This window comes from Falco biarmicus, chromosome 4 (genome assembly GCF_023638135.1).
Source record: "Falco biarmicus isolate bFalBia1 chromosome 4, bFalBia1.pri, whole genome shotgun sequence".
NCBI classification, from domain to species: domain Eukaryota; kingdom Metazoa; phylum Chordata; class Aves; order Falconiformes; family Falconidae; genus Falco; species Falco biarmicus.
Genome location: NC_079291.1, coordinates 111,747,274 through 111,760,739, shown reverse-complemented (window position 1 = coordinate 111,760,739; position 13,466 = coordinate 111,747,274). Strand labels below are relative to the sequence as shown.

The 13,466-nt window shown below is 37.0% G+C and overlaps 1 protein-coding gene across 2 annotated transcripts in view; it reads left to right on the top strand.

The window, feature by feature from the left end:
* The window catches only part of CENPP (centromere protein P), a 149,703-nt gene that overhangs the window by 217 nt on the left and 136,020 nt on the right, over positions 1-13,466 (top strand). The window contains exons 1-5 of one of the 2 annotated variants that reach the window (XM_056335739.1): positions 294-435; positions 2,342-2,496; positions 3,269-3,414; positions 3,752-3,840; positions 8,466-8,554. In XM_056335739.1, the coding sequence (XP_056191714.1) occupies positions 2,360-2,496; positions 3,269-3,414; positions 3,752-3,840; positions 8,466-8,554 (461 nt within the window). In that variant the 5' untranslated portion in view covers positions 294-435; positions 2,342-2,359. Of the gene's footprint in view, positions 1-293; positions 436-2,341; positions 2,497-3,268; positions 3,415-3,751; positions 3,841-8,465; positions 8,555-13,466 lie in introns of those variants that run through there. The other variant, XM_056335740.1, reaches the window with a different exon arrangement.

The following is a 13,466-nucleotide window of genomic DNA, read 5'->3' as shown; positions in this document are numbered from 1 at the left end:
CCTCGAATAACGACCTCGGAACCGCCCTTCAAGCTGCTCTGTTGTTTCGCGAGGGTGCAATGAAGGAGCGGCTGGCACCCCCTGTTCGGGCAGCAGCTGTGGTAGCGCCCAGGCCCGCAGCGGGCTGCTTGGGCGCGCAGTTCGAAGGAGCGAGCGCGCGCTGCTTCCCTCAGCTTCGCTCTTCGCTCTTCAGCGCCGGCCCTCGGCGTGGCTGGGCGGCTCTCCCCCCTCCCCCGCCTCCGCGGGCGGCTCTCCCCCCTCCCGTGCCCCCCGCGGGCTGGCGCGGTGCTGCGGCTTCCCTGAGGGGCGGCCGTTATCCTACTGCCTTGTGAGCCCCGCAGGCTGGAAGCGAAGTTCTACACTAACCCCTGAATGCTTTTCTCAGCATTTCTTGGGGCAGCATAAAAGCAAATGCTTAGGGGTGTATACGGGCAGGTACGTAAAAATGTGAAATATTTACCGTTAATGCACAAATATATATGTGTGTATGTACGTTTAGGGTGAGGAGAAATGATTGATTGTCGTTAAAGTTATGCTTTAATTAATTAAAGTATGTCCGGGTATTTTTTTCTGGAGATAATGCTATTTGAACTCATAACTAGTCTTTGAGTCTTCTGCAGTCCAGTAAAATCACCTAAGTTAGCACAGTTGCAAACAGTGCGTGTGTCCTGCCGAGCTCGGCACGGCCCGTGGTGGGAGAGGGCCTGGGGCACTGCTGGCTGGGAGCAGTTTTCTTTTTGCCAACGTGCTTTTTATTAGGAACAAAACTTTCTTCAATGTATCCGGTTTTAATACATCCCATTAGGCTTTTTTTTTGGAGAGTTGGAGAACTTTTTTTTTTTTTTTCTTGTCCCTGCTGATCTTGTTTGTGGTCATATGTTGTGTAAAGTCTCTTTAAAATTCTAGAAGCAGTCGCACCTAGGCACAATTTCAGTCGTTCTTTAATTGTGTATGCATCCTTTATTCACTGAATAAGTTTTAATGGAAAACATGTTTTGAGTGTCCATTTGCTTATATCTGTTATTTTGATGTTGCTTCCTATGACATAAACTAACAAAATCCTATTTCCCCCTTATACCTTTTTATTGAACCATGTTCGTGTGGATCTTGAAAATACAGCAGTTTTTTTTTAAAAACACACATAAAACAAGATAATATATTTTTTCCTGGTTGAAAGTATTGATACATTGGTATTGAGCTGCATAATACTCTCCACAGTCCTTTGAACGTCTCATGTCTAGGTTGTATGTCAGATATTTTTTTTCTTAAAGTTAAGGTTTATTTGAATTATTTGTGAAATGTGGTCATTTCCTTGTGTCTCTTTACTGCTGTAAAGGCAGATTATGCTACTTTTTTTGTAGGAACAGCTGTGCTTCATTTCATCTGGTGTATTGGTCAAAGCTGGATTTGATTTCTGTATCTCATTAGGATTGCTTTTTATCTGCATGACAAGCTGTTCTATTATAGCAAATAGAAGACAGCTGGATGTGCTCCTGGATGAAATCAAGATCAGTTAAAAAGATTTTTAAAGAAAGCCTCTGACTACATTAGATTCCTGGTTTAACGTCTGTATTTGGATGCTATGCAGTGATCTGTGTCTTAAAACTGGTTTAATAATTACATTTTGACTCAATGAATTAAGTCTTTGAGGAACTAATGTAACAATGACATTTTTTTCAAAGTTACCTGATTTGGAGAAAACTCTTCTTTCCTTTTTTAATGTGAAGTCAGAAATTTGTTCTTTGTCACGTTCTTGCTGGTATCTAGTAGCTGCCTGTGTTCACTGGAGGTAGAATCTTTCCTGTTCCTGATGCTTTTAGCAGAGTGAGTTATTGTGTTTCTTAGGAAGCTCTGTTACATTCAGAATTATGGAAAAAGCAGTTTTTCTGCTCTTGTAATGTCTACTTGCAGACCAGTGTCTAAGTGGACTTTCTAGGGTATAAGTAAGAGTTACATTGATGGCAGAGTACTATAGTATTACGAGCAGAGTTTTACTGCAAGCCTAATTCTGTTCTCAAGTTGGTGACAGAACTCCTATCAAATTTGATTGCTGAGGATCGAGGTTTGTATGTTGGTTTGATCCTCCATAGCGAACAGGACTGTTTGACACTCTAGAATTCTTTACAGAGGTGTAAGTTGTTATACTTGTAAAAGCTACCGGGGATATTGCCACAGTCATAAAATATAATAGAATTTGTCTCATTTTAAGTAGAGGGGTAGGAGAAATAATTGCCTAATGTTATATTTGCATTTCTTAATTCTTAAATTAATTCCTTGGATAAAAATAATTTATTCTGATTTTTTTTTTGCCTAAGAAATATACTTACTTTCTCTTATCTAGGAGCATTGATTCTCAGAAATGGACAACAGCATTTTTCAAGTTTATGAAGATGAAATCCAGTCACTGGAAGAAGAAATTGAACTATTGGCTGAAAAGTATGAAGATAGTCAACAAGAATCCACTTTTTTTTCTGATGAGGAGATACTAATGTCAATGTACGCTTTTTTTTTAATATATTGGACTAATAGGGTTTCTCTGGCAAAATTCTTTAGGATAAGCTTTTGCCTCTATGTTAAGACTTTCCTTAGGTGATTTTTACTGTACTGATCTTGTTTAGGATGTGGGCTATATATGGTAAAAGATAACAAATAATAAATAGTTAGTCTCTTTTTTATTGCCTTCTGTTGGTGGTTTGTGTTTTTTAGGGTTTTGTTTGGTTTTAAAAGGCAATGATAGTGGTCAGAGCATGACATCAGGTATGTTAGCTTTGTGGATACCGCAAAGGCCATGTTTTCCATTACACACTGTGAAACAGCTCAGTGCATATATACTTTAAGAAAAAAAAAGACTGGAGACTTGTCGGGTGGGACTAGATACGTGCTAAAGAAATGCCATGTTTAGGGCTTTTTATTTCCATTATTTAACTGCTATTCTATAATAAATGTATACTCCACAGCTAAGTAATTTAGATGAGTAAAGATGTCGCAGTTCGTTGCTTTTATACATTCTTTGAAATGGATACTTGTACCTCAAGGCTTATAATAAAGGCTGTGTCTACCTGGTGGTGCACATGAAGTGTTTATGTAAGTTAGTTTACTGTTCCCAGTAATGTGATATGATTGAAACTGGAAACTGATCTTGACCTGAAAACCATCAGATCACATTACAAATGCCTTTTATTTAATGGTATTGTTGTACTGATGTGACAAAACATGTTCTTATGTCTGGGTCTTCTGATTTTATTTTTTTTTTCTTTTTCAATTCTAGAAGTTCATACCAAACAGAAATTAAGGGACATGAATTTCCTTCAAACCTGAAAGCTGAGCTTGAAACTCTAGAAACAGATCTCTCATTTTTAATGAAATTTACTGGTATTCAGTTCACAAATCATTCCAAGAAAACAGTGGAAAAAAGTAAGCATTTCTCTGCCCTTTGCTGCTACTATGCTGAGCATAATGTGTCAGTTCATTACACTTGCAAATGCATGTTGTAATTCTACTCTCACTGTTATCAGAAAGACAATTATTTTGAAATACAATATAATTTTCTTTATTGACAAAATAGTTCCTGAGTAAATATAGTACTTTGTGTAGTGGGAAAGTGAAAGACTACAAAGTTAGTTGTTTGTGTGGTTTTTTTAACATGTTTAACTTTATGTGATGGATAGTATTAGTTGGTATTTAAATTATGACTAATGCAATAATTAATAGAATTATAATAAAGTATTATGTTAACTTTATTTTATAACAGCTAGAAACAGAACAGTGCAGAAGCACAGATTATCAGGAAATTGCCACTCCCTGTCTTTTCAATTGGACTTCCAGCTTCTTGAAATGCAGGTAAGGATCAATGTTTTTTTCAAAAAACCACAAAAAAACCTGAAACAAAAAAACTTACACCCACCCCCCCACCCCCCCCCAAAGAAACAAACAAAATTTCAAATGGGCAAATATCAATGCTTCCTTTTCCAGCTGAAACCTTCAACTGGTATTTTGTCATTTTGATTGCCTGAGTCCCCTTCATCTAAGCCTCTGTGGGCTGTTTTCACTCTAGAACAGCTGGACCCAACTTGTGAATTCCATGTGCATCCAAGTAAAATAGTTCTGAAGGTCATGTTCAACATTAAGTCATGAAATTATTATCATAAAATCATTTATGTTGGAAAGGACCTTTAAGATCATTGAGTCCAACTGTAAACTTAGGACTACCAAGTCCCTATCGCCCTTTCTTCCTAAGACACCCTGTAGGATGGTCTTGCAGACTAACACTGAAGTAAAGGCCTGAATAGTGCTGGAGTTTCACCAGCTCTGCCAAGTACATGCTGGGGCTTCATCCTGACCCAACACAGCTTTCATCCCACAGCTGTCTCTGATCTCCCCCACATGTTCTGCTATAGTCAGGTGTCTTGTTCTGGAGACTGGAAAATTCCTAACCTTACCTTTCTTGAGGAAACTAAGGAAAATCTAAACCGCTACAGACTTGAACAATTGATTTTGTTTTTTTGCTTGGGTCATATTTCTATTTGCTTGGCTACTGTGACTAGTCAATACGTCACAGGACTGCATGGAACTTACGCTAATGATTATGGACTTTTTGCAAGGAAGCTTTTTCATAAGAACCTATTCTTAGCACAGAATTCACTTAGCAGTGGAAAACAGCTAATACCCCAATTTGTAACAATGTCCCCCAGTTTGTAATATTTTTGACATCAAGAGAATTCCTTCTTAAGAAAACTATTTTCAGCTCAAGCTTTAAAGTGTTTTTCAAATTGAGTATGATTGAACCTGATAGTATTAAAAATTGCCTTTCTGTGTGAAGATGTCTTTCCTAAAGAAAAGCCGTATTATGAATTTCGTAAATGAGGTTATTCTGTCATCTCTTAAATCCATGCATGACTGGTGGTCTTAGCAAGATGATTTTACCGATTGCTTGTATAAAATGCATTTAGCTTTGAGCATGGAAATAGCCTGCATCAATCATGTGACTTAAATTCTTGTTTATTTCTCACCTGTGTGCTCCTGCAGAGTGGTAACATTTTAGTGTCAGTGGAGCTCCGATGAGTAACTGGGTGGTGTTTACTTACAGCTGCAATGGTGCTGCTTAAATCTGTGACACCACTAGATGCCAGCACATGTCTACCTAATTGCTTAAAGCTTGGCCTCATAGGATAGTTTAGGTTGGAAAAGACCATTGAGATCATCAAGGCCGACCGTTAACCCCAGGACTGCCAAGGCCATCGCTAAACCATGTTGCTAAACTCCGCATCTAGACTTTTTTTTTTTTAACACCTCCGGGGTCGGTGATTCCCTGGGCAGCCTGTTCCAATGCTTGACCACCCTTCTGTGAAGAAATTTTTCCTAACATCCCATCTAAACCTTCCCTGGTGCAACTTCAAGCCGTTTTCTCTTGTCCTGTTGCTTGTTAGCTGGGAGAAGAGACCGACCCCTCACTGCCCACAGCCCCTGTCAGGTCGTTGCAGGGAGCGATAAGGTCCCCCCTGAGCCCCCTCCTCTCCCAGCTGAACACCCCCAGTTCCCTCAGCTGCTCCTCACAGGACTTGTGCCCCAGCCCCTTCCCCAGCTTTGTTGCCCTTGTACTACTTCAGTGCTGATGAAATACACTACAGTAAGTGATATATAGCATACCAAGTGTATATATTAAAAAAAAAAACACTTCAGCTGAAAAAATATTATTTTGACTCAAATTTTTACATGAATTTTAAAAAAAGTACACAGCACCTGTAACATAATTTAATATGCAATGCAAATGATATCTCAATTTACCTGAAGCTAATAAACTTTGAATTGCCAATATTTTATGTATTTGTATGGTTTGGCTTGTCAAAAATGGTAAATTAGTTAAGCAAACACCAATGAGGAGTACAGTTTGTAATTGTGTTATAATATACAGGTTTTTTATTTTTCATGTTACATACGTAAGTCAAGAAGTACATTTACTGTTTCAAACCCAGACTAATTTCTGTTCCTTTGCTCAGTTTTTGTGATTGTATATGAACTTGGATGTTATTAAAGTTTTGCATTTACATAAATGTTAATGTGTTTTGGCTGTTGTACAAATTGTAATGTAATGGTTTGGTTAGAATTGTAAAATACAACCATTGTATGCAGTTCTATGATTTCATTTTGTTAGGGCTGTTTGAATCAAATAGATTTTGAGAGAAATTTATAGTTCAAAAATTCAAACTTAAGGATTGTATTTTTAAGTTACCCAGTTTTGTAACTTTATATGATTAAAACCCCCGATTCTTTCACTTCTGTATAATGAAAAAGCATGCCTCATGGCTAGATTGTTAATAGTTTCGTTGAGACATTTTGCCTGGGTCCAGGTGGCTGCTTCTGTGGTATAAAACTAGTGACTTGTTATCTTGGTTTTATGACGGATTACATGTACTGTGCAGGCCATCTTGCAGTGAAGTCAGAAGGTCCTCTATGGATGCAAGAGTCTGCCTCCATAGTTCTCAGAAAAGTTAAAGACTTCATGCCAGGGTAAGACCTGAAAAGTTAAACTTTTTTTATGCCACTGGCTTCTTGCGTATAAAAATGGAGAAGCCTCTTTTCTAAGATATGGCTAACAGTTGTCTTTAAAATAACCTGTACTGAGATCATCATGGGCAAGGTCATGTAAAATTGCAACTAGTTTCACCCAACTTAAGAGATAGAAGACAAGAAATAAATCAGCTCTTTTTGGGAAATGCGTAGTAGGTAACAAACACGTTGGTATGTGGCAGAAGATACAGTATAATTTTTTCATACCATTAATTCTAGCTGTTTAATCTAGTAGTTGTTACAATGCAGTTAACTCGGCTCCATAATACCTTAAATCAAACCTTTTAATAGACAGTAACAAATTGTTCTTGTAATTATCTCTGATTTGAATTTAAACAAATTGTTAAATGTCATTCATGTTAAAAGCTGTATTCCAGGATACAATTGTACAAAGAAGGGGAGGCAGATCCGAGTTCACTCTGACTAGCTTTGAATGGTTGAGATTGTGTTACTGTAGCATTGGTCACTCAGTGCCTGACATACTCTACATCTTAGCTGGTTCTTCAGGTTTGGCACAGAATCAGATGAGCATATAGTTCATAATTCCAGGCTTGTGCAAGCAAAGAAGCTTCTGTCTGTTCACCACTGTGCACAGGTGGACACTTATGAAGGTCAGAATGTGGGTGAAGAAAACCAGGTTAATGCAAAAGCATTGCTCGACTTGTTTATTTTCCCCCTCTTACTGTCCTTGGGTATTAGGAGGCGACATGTACAGGTGGCTTGAAAATCTGCCAAAACAAGTCTAAGCCTATTGAGAAAGCAGTCATTCAAGTACGAGTTGTTTTCTTCTCAAGGGCTTTCCTTTCAAACCTTTTATTGGACCCCAAGATGGTGTCTTGGCATGTGTTAGTAACTCGCTCACTGGAAAACCAGCTTCTTTGGAAAGTAGCGTCTTAGCTTGTGACTACTAGCAGCTTCTCTACAATTCCATGCATGTGTTGAACGTTTTGCTTTAAATTTTAATTTTTTTCCCTGATGTTACTTAATCCGTTAAACTTTGTAGTGTCTTGGTTTGCTTTTTCCGTCTTTAATGATGGCAGTACATGTGTCCAACCAGAACTAGCGATTGCTGTGATGTGTGCATTTGACTCCAGGTTGTCTAGTTTCCTCGATGTTGCCATTCCTGTTTGCTTGTAGTGACTGGGTATAAGAAAAATAAAGTACGGTGTCTAGTATAAAGTGAAGCATTTGCCATGGTGTTCAAGCTGTGATTTTAAGCTTTTTGTTTCACTTATCTAACCTATTACTCTGGTGTGTTCAAGAATGTGCAGAAAAAAAATAAGGTTCTTTTGTGGCTTCATTTCTATTATATGAACTACTTTTCTCATTTTTTTTAATAGGTTGTTAGATCTCTGAATTTGGAAACACTTTGTTATCATGCACGTATCCCTGAGTAACACTGTTGTAAAAATGGGACAAGAATTTGAGGCAAAACTGTGAGCTTTAAAATAAATAAAAAAAGGAAAACAGGATTTTTTAGTTTTAAACGTAGGGTAGCATTGTTATAGTTTTCAGATGAAACCCTATTTGAATTTCCTGGTGTATGCGGCAGATAGGGGTTGTGTTGGAAAATGAAAATAATCTGAAAGAAGTGGAAGTGATGTGAAAGGAAGTAGATGAATGTCTTATTTATAAGTCTTCCTTTATACGTGTATATTCTCTGTGCTGACAAGTTCAGATATTGTTCCAAAAACCTTGTTGTATGGATAAAACTGATACTGTTGAAATGAAAGAAAACGTCTATACATATAAGCTGTAGTTTAAAAAATGCTATCTCAAAGATTATAATACTTAGCAGCATTTGCATATGTTTTTGCCTATTTTATATGCATATAGATATTTATTTCTCCTTGCCAGAGGAATTTCTAAAATACTGCATTGTTACTTTTCCAATCTAGAACAAAGAGAATGTCTCTGTTGTTATTACTGATCTCAGCATTAGAATGGAATCTGGAGAAAATTCAGATGTGAGCAAGTTTGTGGAAAGGTAAGGTGGAGTTTTTTGCTTAAAGGAAGTTATTGTATGGGATATCTGATACTAAATGCAATACGGCATTTTCACGTAAATTGCTGGCAGTCAGTTTGTTTGTTTGGTAATGTACTGTTAGCCCAACCTAAACACTTGTGATCCCTTGTCTGTATCCTTCTGGAGAGAAGATGAAGTATATATAACTTAAGCCCTGAAAGGACCATGACAAATTCATGTTAAACAAAAATGGGTTTTTGCCTATTATCTGTTTTAGCTGTTTCAAAATTGTTTCGGAGAAAGATTTTACAAGGTAGTTTCAGCTATTGCATTTTAATATATATAATCAACACGTGAACTGTTAACTCAAATGTGTATGTGAGTTGCAGCTGTCCAGTGTGCGTGAGTAATGGATAAAGTGTACATCCAGAACCGCTCTTCAATACTTGCCTGTTTCTTAATGCTCTGCTCACCATTCCGTTTCTGTTCTTTGCATCAAGATTTTTTTTCACTGATATTTTAAAAACAATAGAATTTGTAAACAAAGACCTGGAATAGTGTATTTGTGCAGTGGCTTAAGAAAACATATATACTGGAACTTAAGCATGTAAGTGAACGCTACTTTTTGATTATTTTCTGGAGGATAAGAGTTTCTTGTGGTAATGATCAAAGTATTTGTCTGCAGTATTCCACTGTGAAATCTGCTAGCAAACTATTCTGAGAACAAATCATTATTAATTATTATTGGGTAGTTGGTTTAATCTTAGTCCTGTTCTTTAAGTGATTTCTTTTGTTTTATATTATTTTTTTAGATTTGGGGAGGGAGAGGGAATGCAAGTAGATGGGTGAAAAGAAAGGTCTATTGAGTTACCTCAGGCTTTGTTATTCTACACTAAAAGCCAAATTTTTTGTTTAGATACTTTGTAATTTCCATACAAATCTACTAAAGCTAGTAGTATAACTGAGAATAGTAGGTAACTGCTCTCAAGAAGCAGGATTTAGAAAAGGAAATTACCCTGTTTTCTTAATTATCATGTTCTTGACAGCAGAAGTGTCTTGGAACTTAATAGTCATACTGGAAAGGAATGTGTTGAAATAGCGGTAGGCTGTATTTCATCATGGCTTGAGCACTGCTATATTTTCCCTCTCTTTTCACTGCCCTGGTCCTTTTCCACATTACGCCAGTATTCTTAAGTAAACATGTTTTCGTGAATGATAGAAGATGAATTAAGGCTTTGCTGTCAGTAAAGCAAGCAGTTCTTTTTTCCTTAGCCTCTCTCTGCGTGTACCATCTGTTCTCTATGTGTCAGTGTATATACTCTTGAATCCACATGGCAAAAAGAATCAGCGCAGTCATTTGGATGAAAAAGTAATTGGGTTGGGGGGATAGGTTGGAAACCCTACCTTGCCACCCCCCCGCTGCACCCCCCCCGCCTTTCAAATTTCATTTTTTTCTGTTTGACTTGTCCTGCAACGTCACAGTGCTTGTTGCTGACCTAATGCAAGTAAGTGTGTGGCCAGAGTGGGGCTGCTGTTGACCATGTTTATTTTGACAGCAGCCACTGTTAGATTGATTTAATCCGGTTATGTGACTTCCATTTGTGGCTTTTTTTCTCAGTTACTATATTAATCTATTTCTTGTTTCTTTAAAACTTAATCCCCTTTTTTCATGTCTAGTTTCAGACTTTTCCCAACTAGCCCTTTATTCTTCAGTCCACTGGCTGTTCTTAGAGTCTTGATTCCTACCTCTTCCTGTCCTTTCGCTTCATTCTTGACCAGCTAAATCCAGTCTCCCTTTGTATTGTTTGGTTTTCTTCATCCTCCCTACTGGTTTCTATTTCCTTCTTTTACCTCCTTGGCCCAGTCTTGCCATATTCATTTTCTAGCTCTGTTCAGTTTTCTTTACTGGCCTGGCTTTTTTTCCTCCTCAGCTTTCTAATTTTTTTGGCTTCAGTTTTCGTAATGCATGACAGAAAAGGGTCTTTAAGAGCACCAGAGTTAAAAACTTGGCATTCAGTTGTAATTCCCAATCCCATTCTGCTTTGGGAGAAAACGGGGGAATGCTAGAACACTTGAGCAACGTGTTTTTAAAAGAAACAAAATTCAGCAGTCTATTTTCAACCAGGTACTGCTACAATATATAATACCTATTTTTAGAAAATGTACCATTCCTTAGATATGTTGTGACGATAAAATAGGTATGCAAATGGAATCCCAATATTTAGTCTTCTGTTTTGGGATTTTACTTGAGTGCCCTCTGCATCAGTTATCACTTATGTTATACTTTATTATTTTTGAGGACTACAATAATCTTAAGAAAAGTATTGTCAGGATTTTTTTTTCTTTTTTTTACTTTGCTTGGTATCTGATCAGTTGTTGGGTCAGTTAACTATTGCATGGATTACTTGGTCAAATAGGAGGTTTTAGACAGTTTGAAAACTGCTCCTATTTTTTACTAACTAGTTAAAATTTACAAGTCAGGGTGAAGGATTTAGAGAAAGCCTGCATTATATTAAACACTGCTTAAACGAGGTATCTTGGAAATGAGGGGAAGCATGAATTCTTCCCACAGCTGTTAAGAGTCATTGTTTGGGTTTATATGCTAATACAAGAAGTCTTACATACTGCAGTGAGTTAAAGTAGATTTCCTCCCTTAAAATAACTAAAGAAGTTTATTAAAGGAGCCTTAAATACTTCTACAACAATTAAGTATCTTACAGATTTTTGTGGTTTGTTGGTTTTTTTGTAAGAGTGAAAGGGTGTTTGGATGAAGGGCGTGTGATTTTAACCTGATACAGAGTTACTCTCTGCCTGAGTGTGCTTTTTGCTGGTTTTGGATGACTTCTCTGTAGCATGGATGTTGGCTTTGGAGATGAGTGTTTTCTGCTCGTAGTGGATGTTTTTTCTTTTAAAATCTGGTGACACTTTGTAATGTTAAATTCTTTCAAATAATAAAAAAAGAGGCTTACATTTTAGTGTGCACTTTCTTAGTACTTTGTTATTTTATACCAAGTTTTCTTGGTATTTTAGTGTTTGTTGTAGTTGGCTGCAGCATTGGGAATTAGCTAACTTAAACAATAATTCCTAATTAGCCTATGCGTATTTTAAGAGCTATGAAACCGTTAACTGAAATGGTGCTTTTATGCAGTCTTTCTCCCTTGCCAATACAAAAAAGCATGTATATTACATATATCTGTGCATGTCAACACAGATTTTTCCCCTTTTTACACACTGAATCCAGTTTCCTATTTTAAATTTAGCCAATGCTGTATCTGTACAAGAGAAGTATCTACTCAGATATAATCGGTACACTAACTTTTGCATTTGAAACTGGTTCTTTGAACTTGTTAGCCAAAACTATCTCTTTCTGCTTGGCAATCTAGCCTTGAAATTTTTCATCTGCTATATCACTTGAAGGTGAATCTGAGAAGAAAAGAAGAAGTAAAAAAACCCGAAAGACATAATGCTAAAACAAGGCCACGTGGTTTGTGATAGTATTTTTGAATTGCATAAAAGTGGATACACATCAAAATTGCCAGTTTTTTTCAAAGGAGTTTTAAGTATGTAGTTTTGTAACAAAGTTTTGTGTTGGTCCTCTTACACGTTATGTAGATTTAAAAATCACATTGCACTATGTGTACAATCATGTTCACTAGACAGTAAGATGTGGGCAGTCATTACTGTCTTGATTTTTGCTATAGTATGTGTAGATTTTTATATGTACAATTTTGAGTTGTGTGAAAAAAAGCTTTCCAGAACATGGAGCTAATCAGCTGTTGTAAATCAGTATGGGTCTGCGTCCTTCCAGGGACTCGATTTTGCCTGTGCTGCCAGTGTTTTTTTCATCTTGGCCTGATTTTGTTGGCAGCTGTGACTACTGTGGTAACTTCCTTTAATGACGCTGTTCTTTCCAGGCTAGGATAAAACTTGTTTGGCTTTTCTTTTACATTTCAATATCTGAATGAACTTAATGTATTTTTTCCAGTTTGGTTTTGTAATGTGTTAGGGGTTGCTGTTCCTGTATATTAAATAGAACTGGATCTGAGGCACAGTTCTCCCTTGAGTGGCTGAAGTGACTTGGTGTAATACCACTGTTGCAACTGTTCTGTTAAATGGCCTTAACTTTCTGTTCTCAACTGTTGTGAAAATCCAAAAAGAATAGCGAATCTCAAACAGAAAGGATGTTAAAAGTCAAATTTATGTGTAGAATTTGGATCTTTTGTACCTTTCTGAAATACTTGACTTACATTTGGGAGTATCTTCCTTGGTCAGGTTTTGCAAACTTGTAAAATCCTGTATTAGTAATTGAAATAATTATTTATTTTCAAAGCAGTGCTTGCCAGGTATGTTTTGATAATGGCTAATAGTCTGTTTCATTTGACTGTGGCTTCATATCAACAATTATATGAAACTGTTGATCCTTATAAATCATGTTGCTTCAGGTATTCTGACACTTAGCTGTTGTGGAATTTTGCATTCTTGCCACATTTCTTCAGTAAAAACTGCACACCCTTTACGAGTGTTTTTCCTCCCTCCTACTGACAACACTGGATGGATGGTTGGCTGTTTGGGAGTTTTGTTCATCTTATATTGCAACTTCTGTTGCATGTAAAATCATTACTTCCATGTAGACTGATGAAAAATAGCAGTGATACCTCTCAGTCCCAGTTAGCGCAACATGTTATTCTTCAGTGTCAGTCTGTTGTTTTGCTATCCTATTCAATAGGACTAATTGTGTCATGAGCAGCTTTTATTTTCAAAACTGTATGTATTTTTCCCCATCTGCAAGAATGGATAGTTGATCAGCCATGTAGCTTTCCATGATTCTGTACTTTATGCAGTGTTTGGAACTTCTTTGGAAATTACTCCAGCAGTAATTTAATTTATTTTTTGTTTCTTTGGGACTGGGAACTTCTATTTGTTTCTTTAGATG